General features: G+C 46.1%; 3 protein-coding genes across 3 annotated transcripts; 2 read left to right on the top strand and 1 right to left on the bottom strand.

The window, feature by feature from the left end:
• Positions 1 to 41: 41 nt before the first annotated feature.
• On the top strand, positions 42 to 13,102 carry L199_007566 (uncharacterized protein; the record flags this gene model as incomplete). Its single annotated transcript, XM_064893255.1, has 13 exons — positions 42 to 2,471; positions 2,536 to 2,595; positions 2,645 to 4,906; positions 4,968 to 5,258; positions 5,315 to 5,621; positions 5,678 to 5,865; positions 5,920 to 6,087; positions 6,148 to 6,209; positions 6,267 to 6,411; positions 6,465 to 9,328; positions 9,384 to 9,709; positions 9,766 to 11,419; positions 11,494 to 13,102. The coding sequence occupies 13 exons, from the start codon at positions 42 to 44 to the stop codon at positions 13,100 to 13,102; spliced, it is 12,366 nt and encodes a 4,121-aa protein (XP_064749327.1).
• A 597-nt stretch (positions 13,103 to 13,699) lies between these two features.
• Positions 13,700 to 14,087, top strand: L199_007565 (uncharacterized protein; the record flags this gene model as incomplete). Its single annotated transcript, XM_064893254.1, has 3 exons — positions 13,700 to 13,876; positions 13,955 to 13,971; positions 14,039 to 14,087. The coding sequence occupies 3 exons, from the start codon at positions 13,700 to 13,702 to the stop codon at positions 14,085 to 14,087; spliced, it is 243 nt and encodes an 80-aa protein (XP_064749326.1).
• Positions 14,088 to 14,229: 142 nt separating this feature from the next.
• On the bottom strand, positions 14,230 to 15,274 carry L199_007564 (uncharacterized protein; the record flags this gene model as incomplete). Its single annotated transcript, XM_064893253.1, has 3 exons — positions 14,230 to 14,768; positions 14,874 to 14,942; positions 15,022 to 15,274. The coding sequence occupies 3 exons, from the start codon at positions 15,272 to 15,274 to the stop codon at positions 14,230 to 14,232; spliced, it is 861 nt and encodes a 286-aa protein (XP_064749325.1).
• Positions 15,275 to 15,613: the final 339 nt, after the last annotated feature.

Raw genomic sequence — 15,613 nt, 5'->3', positions numbered from 1 at the left:
AACTCGTTTTTTCCTTTGTCGAGGGTCCACTAGTCAAAGCCATGAAGTCGGGAGAATGGATCTTACTTGATGAAGTCAACCTGGCTTCTCAAGAAACTCTGGAAGCGATTTCGACTATTCTGGAAGGGCCCACCGCCTCCTTAGTTTTGACTGAGAGAGGAGATGTGGAACCTATCGCTCGACATTCGCAATTCCGCCTTTTCGCTTGTATGAACCCGGCAACCGATGTAGGCAAGAAGGACCTACCTCCCAATCTTCGAGCTAGATTCACCGAGCTTTATGTACCTCCACCAGACGATGATCGAGAAGCACTCATCGCTATCGTTTCCCAATATCTCGGTGATGCTGCTGCTGGGGACAGAAGTGTGATCCTGGACGTTGTCGAACTATATACGACTCTCAAGAAGCTATCTTCCGCCAAAGAAATTGTTGACGGATCAAATGCGGCACCTCATTACAGTATGCGAACTCTAGCTCGAGCTCTGACGTTTGCCGTGCAAAGTGCGCCACTCTTTGGTCTACGACGAGGAATCTGGGAAGGATACCTCATGGCGTTCACTATGTCTCTCGATCAAGCTAGTGCTAAGATAGCTCATGAAGCGGGTGAGAGATATATCTTGAGCCCTATGAAGAACGCTAGAGCTGTTCTTGCTCAGATTCCTTCTCTTCCCACCTCGATGGATCCCGATGATTTCGTCCGATTCGGTCCCTTCTGGCTTCAGCGTGGTCCATTACCTCCAGCACCCGAATCCAAATATATTATCACTCCTTCGGTTCAAGCCAAGCTATCTGATCTTGCGCGTGTCATCCTTACCAAACGATACCCAGTGCTCATCCAAGGTCCCACTTCAGCTGGTAAAACTAGTGCAGTCGAGTTCTTAGCCCGTCAGACTGGTCATCGTTTTGTCAGAATCAATAATCACGAGCATACCGACATCCAGGAGTATCTTGGTACCTATGTCACTGACCCTCATAGCGGTAATCTCGTATTTCAGGAAGGACTTTTGGTTACTGCTGTCAAACAAGGACATTGGATAGTGTTAGATGAATTGAATTTGGCTCCAACCGATGTACTAGAAGCTTTGAATCGTCTTTTAGATGATAACAGAGAGTTGGTCATACCCGAAACGCAAGAAGTCATCAAACCTCACCCCAACTTCATCTTGTTCGCCACCCAGAATCCTCCAGGCCTATACGCTGGACGAAAAGTCTTATCTCGAGCTTTCCGAAATCGATTCCTTGAAGTACACTTTGATGATGTGCCTAAAGACGAGCTTGAAACCATCCTATGTCAGCGATGTCAAATTGCTCCTTCGTACGCTAAAAAGATAGTTCAAGTCTTTGAAGAACTGCGTCACCGTCGTCAAGCCTCAAGGGTATTTGAATCTAAGAGCTCTTTCGCAACGCTTAGAGACTTGTTCAGATGGGCGGAAAGAGGTGCCGTGGGTTATCAGCAACTTGCTGAAGATGGTTATATGCTCCTTGCGGAGAGAGCCCGTCAAGATGATGATAAAGTTGTGATCAAGCAAGTCATCGAAGAGATTATGAAAGTTACTATTAACGAGGACATGTATTCGCTTTTCGACAAATCCAGCACCGTCCTCACCCGAATGCCGACAACCAATCTTCCCTTTACCAAGATGGTCTGGACTAGAGCTATGCAAAGGCTTTTTGCACTGGTCGCCGCGGCTTTGGCGCATAATGAACCGGTCCTGCTTGTGGGAGAGACTGGTTGTGGTAAGACTTCGGTCTGCGAGGTCATCGCTCAAATGTTCAATCAAAAATTGGTCGGCGTGAATTGTCACCAGAATATGGAAACGGCAGATTTGTTGGGAAGTCAAAGACCCGTCAGGAATAGATTAGAGAGAAGATCGAAAATTATCAATACTCTTGGTCAATTTGCTACTTTTTCTGGGGCGATCTCCGATGACGAGCTCATGTCTCTCTGCAATGACCTAACGCATCGCACAGATATCGATCAGGAAGTAATTCGACAGTGCAAGCGAGAAATCAAACAATTATCAGCTCTCTTTGAATGGTCTGACGGTCCTCTTGTCCATGCTATGACGAACGGTGATCTACTTTTGCTAGATGAAGTGTCTTTAGCCGATGACTCAGTTCTCGAACGACTCAACTCCGTGTTGGAACCTGGAAGAACACTTGTCTTAGCCGAGAAGGGTGGCTCAGATATCGACGAAGCTACTATCGTAGCTAATGAGCGATTCCATGTGGTCGCTACGATGAACCCTGGAGGAGATTTCGGAAAGAAAGAGTTATCTCCTGCATTGCGAAATCGATTTACCGAAATTTGGGTTCCAGCCCTGAATGATAGAGGAGATATGTTACAGATCATTGGTCAATCGTGGAAGAAGGAAGAACTCAAGGAGTGTGGACCATTCATCCTAGACTTCTTCTTGTGGTTCGGTGAAAAGCTAGGTGACCTATCTGGTCTCGGTTTGCGTGATATCTTGGTGAGTTCCATCTATTCCTAAACTTCTACGTCACGAAGTTGGCTGACAGAGGTATATACGTTAGGCTTGGGTCAGCTTCACCAATGATATGTTCTGCAAAGGGTTAAATGAAGCTCAAGCATTTGTAAGTTACTGCTCAGATAATATAGTGACCTATGCTGACTATTCATCAGCATCATGGTGGACAAATGGTTCTGATTGACGGTCTTGAAGCCCTACCTCAAGTTGCTGGCATGTCTACCCAATCAATCGCTTCTCTCCGTAATGAATGTCTATCGCAACTAGACCATTTTGCATCCAATCTCCCGGGTGGTTCGACTCTTCATGCTCAATCCGATTTAGCTGTCAAGATGACTTCAGAAACAATGGCCATCGGGTCTTTCGCCATTTCGAGGGGCCCAGTTATATCTGAGACATCGATGTTTAGATTCGAAGCACCAACTACTGCTCTCAACGCCATGCGAACTCTTCGTGGCTGTCAATTACCGAAAGCTATCTTGCTTGAAGGTAGTCCCGGTGTAGGAAAGACCAGTCTTGTCTCGGCTCTCGCAGCTGTAGCAGGACATCGACTTCAGCGAATCAATCTTTCTGACCAAACGGATCTCATCGACTTATTCGGTTCCGATCTACCAGTGGAAGGAGGTCAACCTGGTGAATTCCAGTGGAGAGACGCAGCTTTCCTCGATGCAATGCAGAAAGGTGATTGGGTCTTATTAGATGAGATGAATCTCGCTTCTCAGACCGTGTTGGAAGGATTAAATGCAGTATTGGATCATAGAGGTACAGTCTTTATCCCAGAATTGGGCAAATCATTCGATCGACATCCCGATTTCAGAGTGTTCGCTGCCCAGAACCCCCTCCAGCAAGGAGGTGGTAGAAAAGGTCTTCCGAAATCGTTCTTGAATCGATTCACCAAGGTATACCTGCAGGAACATACTTCTGAAGATCTCAGGATTATATGTAAGGATCTCCATCCTATGCCTCAAGACGTGATCGAGAAGATGATCTTATTCAACGAGGAAATGCGAGAACAGACTATGATTTTGCGCACGATAGGAAGAGAAGGTAGTCCTTGGGAATTCAACTTACGAGATCTGTTCAGATGGTTCAATCTCCTTGCCTCACCCAATGGTCTCGAAAAGAGCCACCATCCCGCCGAATACTTTTGGATGGTGTATAGACAACGATTCAGGAGTGAGAGGGACCGAGAAGCCGTCACTCATATCTTCGAAAGGATATTCGATCTCATAATTGACACTACTAGACCTACGCCTTACGTCACACCTTCGTTCCTGCAGGTCGGTCACTCGCTGATTAGAAGAGGAGACAAGTCTACCATTGACGTACATCTAAAACATCATCATCTGGAAATCGCTCAATCTGTACTGAAAGGTATAGAATTAGGGTGGCTGATCATCCTCGCCGGCGATTGTGGTATTGGTAAAAGAGCTTTAGTCAGAGGACTTGCCGAAGGTGCCGGAAGGGAACTGGGCGAATTTGCTATGCACCCCGGAGTTGATACTTCGGAAATCTTAGGTAGTTTCGAACAACAAGATGTTGGGCGACTATTAGATGCGGTTGTAAAAGAGATCAACCATCTTATTGGAGTCGTTTCTGATAACGACCCTTACCTTGCTTCTCAAACAACCAAACTCAGATCTGCAAGACAACGCTGTAACACCACATCTGATGTCAATGCGATCCCCTCCTTCACTACTATCTGCGAAAACATACTGGCTCAACTTGCCCCGCTTATCAGCACCAATGGGGCTCGTTATGCCTTGGACAGTCTGACCAAAGCTGGTCCTGCCACAGTTGGCTTCGCATGGGTCGACGGACAGCTCATCCACGCTATCAAGAACGGCGGATGGTTCCTTATCTCAGAGGCGAATTTGTGTAGTGCATCTGTACTTGATCGACTGAACAGTCTGTGCGAATCGAATGGAGTACTTGTTCTTAGTGAAAAAGGTTCCTCAACTGGTAGTCCGGAAGTTCTGAAGCCTCATAAAGACTTTAGACTCTTCATGACTTATGATCCAAGACACGGGGAATTATCAAGAGCGATGAGAAATAGAGGTGTAGAACTGTTTATGGCTCGACCTGAAGACGAAAACAGTCCAAGTCATCCGATATCAACGTTGGCCGATCACTCACTTCTCCAAGCTTTCACTGCTATTTCGAATAACGATAAGACCGCTCAGGAGATCAAGGATAGCTCCGTGGCCTCACTTGTTGCCGACAAGATATCGAACCAAAGCCAACAGATCATACCATATCTCAATCGAGTTGGCTCTGTTGTTTCCGAAAGTGATAAGGCGATTTGGCATGTTGCAACTCAGGTAGTCGGAGATGCAGCTCTGGCAAGTATTCTGAGCGGTCAAGCAACACAGGCTGTCGCGGGCCAAAGAATTCAAGCAGAATTTAGCCCTTCTATGGTAAGTTCATTTAGCCCTTTTTACTGAAGTCGCTATCCGAACTCACGTTTCCCTTCTGTAGCCAATCGATATCACTCTCAATTCCAACATCCACGCAGGACAAAGAGGTATCGTCTTCAGCCTACTCCAAGCCATCTTGCGTAATGAGGTTCGAAAGGATGAGATTCAATCTTGGCTTTCAGACTCAACTAGCGGTAAAAGCATCCTTGCTATGTCTGCTGCTTCAGCACGACGAGGTCCTTCAAGAAACAAAGCCCAAGCCGGAAACGACATTTATCCTTTCACGAGCTACTTCAGAGAAGTGATCAGAAAACAGCTTCCCTTAATTATAGGGTCAGAATGGCTAAAAGAGGTAGGGGTTGAAAGTGCATCTCTATCCAAAGAGCCGATCGCTTACATGTATTTCAGGATTACGTGGACTGTCTTGATCGGATTCTGGTATATATCCAGCTTATCGAGGATCACGCTAAGAATACTACTTTCGACTACTCCTCGACTAAACTTCTCGCCGGCTGGCTCGATGAACAACTTCGAGAGTTACCATTCTTAGCGCCTATAATGGAGAAACTTCAGGGGCTGGTGAAGACAGTTCAATTGACTTCTGGTCTAGGTCAAACCCAGGTGTGGATGTTATTCAGAGATATCATTGGCGACAGTCCTTTTCAACAGGATAGCTCTCGGGTTACAGACAAAGCTGATGATTTACGTGATCCTGGTAAGCTAACAATTCGATTGTGATAGATGTCATACCATTATTGACTTATCATTTAGAACTCCGTCTATCGGTTCTGCACGCTCTTTCAAATATGATTGAAGGACCCGCATCGCAAGAGTCGATTGCAGAGCTCGAGAGTCTAATTTTGGGCGCTGAGTCTCTGCAGCACAGGAAATCAGAAGTGTCACCAGGATGGAGTAACTGGTCTGTCTTGAGTACCGTCGAATTGGCATCCCTGCAGAGAGTGAGTGGATTTTGCAGGCACTTGTCGATCTGACACTGATGGATACCATGAAAGGCCGCTGGAGACTACATAGAAGTGCTCTTGGAAGACAAGAATATCCAGCTCAGCACGCTCTTGCCTCTTCTAAGGTCGGTTGGCCCTTCTCGCACCCATGCGGTCACCTTTCAAGCCGTATCGACCTTTTTGCAAAGGATGTGGGAACATTCAAACCCAAATGACGAGGTATGTGAAAAATCTCCTATTCCGAGTGTGGCGTATGAAGCTGAACACATTCCGCTACAGCAACTAGATGGCCCAGCGGACCTTTTCAAACCCGTTCGACTGGCATCAGCTTTACGATTCAGGTGAGTCCAGAATCTGGTGACATTTCAGAAGATCAAATGCTGAAGATCTTGCTGCAGTGATACCGAGGTTGTCAAAATGTCGGAAATCCCTCAGCAGGACGACGCTTTGCGTTTCTCAATCAAGACCTTGCTATGGAGGACCCGAGTGACTGAGGATCGAAGAGCGGATGTTTTGTCTATGGCACTGAACTCCATCATCATGGTGAGCTAGTTATGTTCCCTATAGAGACCGCCCATTGCTGACTGTATCCATAGATTTGTTCGGCCTTCGGCATCCCTCATATCCACAATGAAGACCCCGTTCAAATTCTCAGTCACATCAATCGAATTATGGCTGAAAGTCCGAGTGATCCTACCATGATATATCTGCGAGATACCCTTTTCAGGCGCATCATGCCATCTCTCAACGCCGTCGGTAGCAAACCTCGAGATCTCAAATCTTTAGGATATATCTGGCTGGCAGCATCGCGTTTCCTCATCGACCTCTACGTCACAAATATCCCAATCGATCCGGGAGTCAGACGCAGCTTGTTAGGAGAAGTCCTAATTACTCGCTTGTCCCTTGTTGAAGAGGAACTGTTTGCCGCTGAAAGCGGAGAAAGTGCTCTCAAAGGTATCGCTGATTCTGCTCGTATCGCCAACATACATCAAAAGGTCGCTGCCCTGAAGGAAGAGCAAGACTCTCTCGGACCTTCACTTGATCGACCTTCCGACGCGGTCCGACTCTCCTACCTGTTCAACGAGGTTCTCTCCTTCTTAAACGACCCTTATAGTGAAAGTCGAACAAACGAGCTTGTCAGTGCACTCATTAACGGTCATCCGCAAGCCTTTGCCAGAGAAAACGATTTCCAAATGGCCTCTGCCGCTTTCGTGCAACGGCTGTCTGCCAATTACCATGATATGTCAGATTTGGTGCAACCGATCATTACCGCAGTCCTTTTCAGCAAGTTCGGTATGCGCACCCTTGCCAGGGATGCTGAACTTCGTACCGCAAAACCGCTTTCAACGATCTCTAGCGCAATATCATTCCCTCTTGCATCAGGCATACGCCGGATTCATCGCGCTTCGGATACCCCGATGGACAATTCAAGTGGAATTGCTACCCAACTGCTCGCCGCTTGTGCCCACTCGCATCTCCTGGAGTCCAAACAACAACGGGTTGCTCACTTACCTGGTCTGTTTCTACAATTGGACCGTCTTTACCAAGCTTGGAGCAGTATCCGAGTGCGAGAACAGCAAGAAGCTCAGGCCTCTGAAAGTTTATATCGAGTTCGGAAAACAGAGATTGAGGTTCTTTCGGATCAAGAGCAGGAAGAGAAAGAATTTGCGGAATTGTTCCCTCAATATGAGGATGCAGGTGCGGAAGATGCTTCGCGTTCGAAAGAAACGAATGGAGAGGAACAGAAGGAAGATAGACGCTTCTCAGTCGATCAAGTCGCTTCTTTCCATCAACTTGTACTCGAGATATTTGGACAAAAGCAATCAACTCCTAGCTCCCTCCTGAAAGATATGATCGACAACACCCTTCACCATTCTTTCGAGTCATCCGCTTACGACGAAAATCTCGATAATGATAGTATTGCATATCAAATCTCGCTGTTGCATAGGCGACAAGTTGAGGTCAAGACGTCGCCGATCCAGCCTAATTTCTATCTGTCATCCAATGAACCGGAAGTTCGAAAGGCTCATTTAATCCTCATCCGATTAATTAAACGGCTGGATCACCTGATCACTGAATGGCCGGAGCAAATGGTGCCCCAACACATCAAAGACCGATGCGAGCGTATTCTCCTACTCAACACCAGAAGTCCTGTCGCTCAAGTGTTATCTGCGTTGGAACAGCTTCTTATCCACACGGAAGATTGGGAGGCTTATGCAAATCGTGAAAATTCCTTGAGCAGTCTCCGGGATGAGATCTCCAACCTTATCATCAACTGGCGAAGACTTGAACTCGCATCATGGATGCGATTACTCGATGACCAAGCTGCTCAATACATCGCTCAAGATAACGAATGGACTTTGAGACTATATGGAGCGCTCATCCATGGGGCTGTTAGTGCTACGGATATCGATAAACATATGGAAGAGGTTTTACCTATGATATCTACATATATCAACTCAAGCACCTTTGGTACTTTCTCCGCCAGGTTACGACTACTTTCTGCTTTCCAACGTATGGCTCTCGATCTTTCCGCTCAAGTCATCGGTTTGAAGTCGGTCGCGACATTGCTTCATAATGTCATTGCCAATGCACGGCTGTTCGAACCACGATTGGTCGACTCAATGCATAGTCAACGATCGGTAATTGATAAAGCTATCAAGGACTTTGTCAAATTGGCCAGCTGGAAAGATGTCAACGTGTTCGCGTTGAAAGCCAGTGCACAGAAATCCCACAAACACCTTCATAGGAGTATCAGAAAATTCCGAGATCTGCTTCGACAACCTGCATCACCCATCCTTGGAGAATTGACTGGTATCGTATCGCAGGACGCAGCGGTCACCTTCGAAACTATCAGCTCAGCGGTATTTGATGTCAGTACTTTGAATTCCAAAGCCAGCGAAGCTAGAAATCAAGCAATCCATGCTGTTCCTGAAGTCCTCATCCGACTTGACGAGACTTTCAACCGATTCACACGGATTCATATCCATGTGCGAGAATCTCTCAAAGGTCCAAGCGCTTCCCGTATGGACAACATGGCGGTGGATATCATTGAAACTGCTGCAGCTTTAGCAAAGGCTACACCGTCCTCACTCACAAAGGAAAACACCAAGATCGTCAACAACCTGGCCAGTAGGAAACGTAAAGCTTTCTCAGATCTGCTGAAAGCTCTTCGAGCTTTGGGATTCTCCAACGCTGTGAGAGCCGATCAACTTGCCCGTCAGCAATCTACGATATGGCTGGCCAATCGACCACCTATCTCCGCTGAAGGTCTACCTGATGACTTCGATATGATAAGTGTCAAGAAGATCGAGTCTTATCACCATCGAATGGATGTTCTCATGTCTGCCCTGAGAGCTGCTTTCAATGGTCACAATGACGATATCGCTTCTCAGGATCTGGAAAGAGGTATAGGCTTCACAGAGTCTGTTTATGCTACCGCTCTTACCGAAAGGGACAAGTGAGTCTGAACCAATAACGTACATGAACGACTACATGCTGATGAAGCGAAATAGATCCGTCAATGAGCTACACTCACTTGTCCAGTTATCCTCCATCCTCTCTCGCTTACGACACTGCGCTTCATCACCATCTATTGCGGGTGGTCAAGCTTTGTTGAGTGCTCTCACTGAAGCTGAGTTCTCAGCATCCCAAATGCACAGTTCACTTCGGGAAATTGAAGAGGGTATCAGACATCTGCGAGAGCTACAAGGTGTACAAGCGAATTCGGTGGATACGACGGTTCTACACGAGCTCAGACAGGAAACCACCCTGTTGGTTCAAGCCTTGTCATCAGCCTTGAACTCATCAAAGGATTCCGATTCTCTGATTTTTACTGAAGGTAAGCGTGCACCACGTTCGTATGTGATGATAGCTGACTCATCGCCACCTGAATAGCCGAAACATCATTGCTCGTAATCTTTGGCCAAATCCGCTCAAAGCTTATCGATTCATTCACCGCTCAAGTTGTCGCTTCTCCCGACTTGCGACACCTTTTGGACCCCGTTGTAGCCATGGTGAAAGCTATGAGACAATTCTCTATCCCTTCAGTCAACTCGGGTCTGTCCTCAGAAACGTGGAAGAAGAGCGATGAACTCATCCAAACGCTGCTTGTGGTCACTCAACAAATGAAGACACCTTCCTTACCTGAAGTCAAAGACGACGAGTCTCCTCATGTTCCTTCTGAGCTCAAAGAACAGCGGATTTTCTCCTCCTCTCTTCGTGTATCGGAAATCCTCTCACGCATCTCTACTTTCATCGCTGAATTGGCGGACGCGCAATCTGCTTCTACTGCTGCGCCAAACTGTCTTGCAAGACTTCTACCATTCCTCGAAACTTTCTGTGAATCTTACGCTCAAGCTATCACCACCCATATCCACACTGTCAAAGCGACTTACAAGCTTTCCTACGTGGTCGGACGACTGATGTTGGATCTAGCTCAAAAGGGATTCTGTAAGCCTCAAGAACAATCGGAAGATGACGGTGCAGGTGGAGATGGAGAGATGGTCGAAGGGTCTGGTATGGGCGCGGGTACAGGTGATAAGAATGTATCCAATGAGATCAAAGAGGAATCGCAAGTTGAGGGTTTACAAGGTGAAGAGGAGGAAGAGGAACAAGATCAACAAAAAGGTGAAGATGATGATGACGACGCATTCAGTATGGACGAAGATTTCGAAGGCAAATTGGATGATGGGAAAGAGAAGGATGAAGAAGGCAGTGGAGACGAAGAGGAGGAAGACGAAGATCACGATGAACATGTTGGTGATGTTGATCCATTAGATCCTGGAGCGGTAGATGAGAAATTTTGGGGTGATGAGCAAAAAGAAGAACAGAAGGATGGTGGGTCGGATGAGTTGATGGATCAGAAAACACAAGAGCAAGAAGGTGAATCTGAGATGGCTGCGAAGGAGAAGGAAGGTACGGAAAGCAAGGATAAGAAGGAAGAGAAGGAACAATCACAGGAAGAGAGTAAAGAAGGAGAACAAGGTCGGGAGGGCAAACAGGAGGAGCAAAAAGGAGATGAACAAGGTGAGGAGCTGGATGAAGAGACGATGGAGGAACAAGGTGGAGAAGATGAGCAAGGGGAGGAAGACAGGCCGTCTGCTCAAGATCAAGATCAAGTGGCTGTTCCTGAAGGGGGTAAACTTGATCTACCGGAGGATTTGAACTTCGATGAAGAAGAAGGTGATGAGAAGGATGGAGAAGGTCAAGATGACTTCGATGATGATATGAAGATTTCAGATGGTGGGGAAGAAGATCATGACGCAGATAATGATGGAGGATCCGATATAGATATGGGTAACGAGGAAGATGGAGAAACTGCCGAAGATGCACCTTTAGCTACAGGAGTAGGTGAAGATGAGACCGAACAGGAAGCTCAGAAAGAGCAGAACGTAGATGTGTCCGCTTCTAATGATATGACTCAGGAGTCAGAACTTGGTCAAGGTGTCAGTGGAGGTATTGAAGGTGAATCGAAGGAAGAGAAGGAGGCTGAGGAGAAGGAGAATAGCGAGAAAGAGGAATTAGATGCAGATGCTCAAGGTCAGGATGGGTGAGTACGACGTCCATCCAATTCACTGAATCTCAGAATCTCACCAGGATTGTGCTGACTCTGTCTGAATGTAGAACCGCACCCCAATCTCAACAACAATCTGGTCCATCCAATGATCAGTCAGTATCTGACGGCCCCATCGACTCCTCAGGTGCGCCTCTTCCAGCTCAGGATCAGTCTCAACCTCAATCATCTCGAAGTCTAGGTGACATCCTCAAAGATATACGAAGGAGAAGGGATGAGATTCTCTCCCAACAGGAAAGAGAGCAGCAACCTCAACCTACTGATGATCAACAGGCTTCAGAGCAGGCTCCGGGTCAAGTGGAATATATCAAAGAGGATGAAGCTAAAGAAGACGATACGCAAGCTCTGGGTAGAGCAGGCGAAGAGGAAAGACAGAAATTAGAAGACCTCAATATTATTGATGAGGATGAAGCTGAAGGTGAAGGTGAACGAAATCCTGGAATGGAAGATGACGAAGAAGAACCTGAGATCGATAATGGAGAGTACCAAGAACGAGAGTTGACTCACCGATCTGCTGCTCCAGTCGATGAAGATAGACAAAGGGAAGAGAAGGCTCTCACTCAGGCTGACATTGGTGCTGGACCTAGAGGATCAGGTGTAGACGATACGATGGACATCGATTTCGATCCTACCGAAGAGGATGGTATCGAAAATAAGGATATCAAACCTGATTTGGACGATGGTGAAGAACCGGAACTCAACCTTATCGACTCAAGCGGTATCGCCAAAGACGGATCGTCCAACGCTGAAGAGCTATGGAGAAAATACGCATCTATGACCAGTGATCTCTCATACGCTTTATGTGAACAATTGCGATTGATCTTAGAACCCACCCTGGCAACTCGTCTACAAGGTGATTTCCGTACTGGTAAGCGATTGAACATGCGTAAGATCATACCTTACATTGCAAGTGAATATACCAAAGATAAAATCTGGTTGAGACGTACGAAACCTTCCAAGAGGGAATATCAAGTACTACTGTCTCTCGACGACTCAAAATCAATGTTCGAATCACAATCTATCGATTTGGCCTACCAGACTTTGGCATTAGTTTCTCAGTCGATGAATAAACTTGAAGTTGGGCAAATATCCATTGCTAAATTTGGTGAATCGATTGATATACTTCACCCATTCAAAGATGGCTCAGGCTCATTTACCGATATGGATGGTCAGAAGATTATTGAGAATTTCAAATTCAACCAGAATAAAACGGATGTGGTCAAATTGTTAGAAAGATCCTTAGGCTACCTGGCTGAATCTCGTTCGACTGGAAACCTAACAGGAGGAGCGGATTTATGGCAATTACAGATTATCATTTCGGATGGAATTTGTCAAGATCACAACAAGTTGAGAAAATTGTTGAGGAAAGCGATTGAAGAGAGAGTAATGATCGTTTTCATCATCATCGATTCATTGAATCAGCAAACTCAATCCTCAGTTCCCACGCCTGTGAATACCAAGAGCAAGACTAGTATCTTGTCGATGCAGACTGTAGAGTACAAGATGGAGAATGGAGAGATGAAATTGGACATGAAGAGATACCTTGATACGTTCCCGTTCGAATTTTATGTGGTCCTGAGAGACGTGGAAGCTCTACCTGGGGTGTTGGCGGATACTTTAAGACAGTGGATGACGAGAGTTAGTCAGTCTCAGGAGTAGTGGGATAGAAGGATGGATGATTTTAGTGGTTTTGCTCTTCAATACGGATAAAGATACCTTCATACGATATACCCCTTTTTGCATATTGCTTTCTTCTATCAGGTTTCGTCATTGTAGTTCGGTTAGATTGGCTTTGGGATTGATTGGCATAGACAAGTTGAATTGTATGTATTTTGGTAGTAATTAGAATAATATACATTATATATGCATGGTTCTCGGTATAGCATGACACCTATTGACAACAGTTTTTACTCGTAGCTGAAATTATTTCCGTGTCTGGTGATACCCGTTGTCAAGGATCCAGTATGACATATTCTTACTAATGTATTGGCCAAGTGATCTTTCTTCTTTTATTCTCTTCTTTACTCTTTCACCTTCTTCATGTTTTGATAATAACCAATTGTTCTTCTTCCTTCGAAAGGTATCCCAGTCCAACTTCGCAAAGTACAAGGCCGGATAAGATCGCCGAATCCCATCATCGAGACCACCAGTAAGTTACTATTTATCCTATCTCTGCCCATCTCCTCAAACCAAAGGGAAGAAAAAGCTGACGACATTAGGATCTATATTTTCGCAAGTCAAAAATCATACCCAAAAATGCCCAAAACACCTACAACACCTTCCAAACCCAAAGCGAAAGTCGACACTTCCAACCCCGACTCTCCCTCCAAGATCGGTTGGTCAGCAGGTGATAAATCCCTGTTATTTGAACATGTCGTCAATTTCGGTCAGAACGATTGGGATAAGGCTGTACCTGGTAAGACCGCTCAACAAGTGAGTTCTCATCCTTTCCCTCTATTTCTATTAGATTTTGAGGAGTTGAGCTGCAGCTGATATGCATATACTGGTTAGGCTAGGGAGCAATGGAAGTGAGTGATTCGACTTCTTTTTTTTGGATGCTTTGATGGTAGTTTGAGCTGACGAGATATTCCGCAGGAAGACTCTTCTTCCTCAAATTAGAAAACAATGTGGATTCCTCGGTTAGCTGGTCATATGAAACTTGGCTTGCTTGATATTAGCTTTAGCAAGTCGAGAGAGTAGAAGGTGCCCTTTGACCATCCCGTCCATAGTCGGTAATCAAGATGACCTATCTATATCATATATGCAGTATATCTATATTTTTTCTCTCATTCCGTCTTCTTCTTCTCCCCTCTTACTCCAAACATCTCTAACCAATGTTCCTTCCTATACCCAAAATTGTAGATGGCTCTACCCGCGAAACACGCCCACAGGACGACCATACAGCAGATGACACTTTCGTTCTCTCCCCATCCTAATCCTATATCCCATCCTTCTACTGGACCGATGAGGGTTAAGAATAAAGGTGAGATCAAGAGTGGACACCAGGTATCGACCAACATCCACCCGTAAGGTTTCAGCTCGACGGGCGTAGTGAGTTTGAGGCTAGGCGAGAAGAAGTTGAACGTGCTAAATGCGATAGAAGCGAATGGGACTGCCAGTATGAATGGGACCAGTACAAGGCTTACTGAAGTTGCTGGTAGGGTCTTGACGGATGGTGAAGAGGGGTAAAGGAGGGGGATGATGGAGAAGCGGGTGAGGAGAAGGGTACGACCTATAGCGTCTGGGATGGCTAGTAGGAGTTCTACGGGGAGGGAAGGGCCGGTAGGGAGTAGATGGATGAAGGGTGTTCGAGTTTGCAATATATCTACGAGGAAAAGCCGGATGATCAGTAACACAAACATCCACAAAACAGGTAAGCAAGGTAGGGTATCAAACATAAGAAGGAAGCCAAAGGATGTGTGTTACTCACGTATCGCACAGAACAACACAGCTATGTTTGGGGTGACAAGCCAGGAAGGTGTGGTTCCAGTACACATCGCTAATGTACCAGCCATCGCATATCCCATATCAGCTTGTCAAGTCCAAGGTTGGTGACGGAGAAGCTGATCTCAGCTCACCTAAAAACGTTTCACCTCCAAATACAACGATCATCAATCCAGCCAACTCCTGCCATATACTTGCTCTCTCTTTCTTGATCCCTTTCTTACCTTTACTTATCGGCTGAGGATCGAATACACCGGTAGCTATCCAGTTGATCACTGAGGACAATCTCATCGCACCTATGATATCTATCGGTGCGAATGGGAAGGAAGGGTGTAACGGCGATAGCAGGGGAGATAGGGTATCATGGAGGGAGTTGAGCGAGGTCATGGTGATGAGCTTCCTGATCAACAGTGGATGTCACTTGAGAGCAGGTGTCTTCTACTCTTCTACTCTTCTACTCTTCTAGTGCTATTTGGTGTTTGACGTGTGTGTTATCTTTTCAGCGCTGTGACCCTCCTCCGCGACGATCCAAGGAGATTGCGCTATACTCCATCTCGGGATGGTCTTCCCCCCTGTTTCCTTTTTTCGGTCAACTCCGCCTCCTGACCCTTAGATCACTCATCAGTTATTTTCGAACTCTGTTATCATTCATTTCGAATCTTGGACATTTGACCCTGAGATGATTTCGATTTTTCTGAAAGGTCTGTTTTTGATGGCCGAACCAGA

Source organism: Kwoniella botswanensis, chromosome 2, assembly GCF_036426115.1.
Source record: "Kwoniella botswanensis chromosome 2, complete sequence".
Classification (NCBI taxonomy): domain Eukaryota; kingdom Fungi; phylum Basidiomycota; class Tremellomycetes; order Tremellales; family Cryptococcaceae; genus Kwoniella; species Kwoniella botswanensis.
This window is presented reverse-complemented; position numbering and strand designations above follow the sequence as displayed.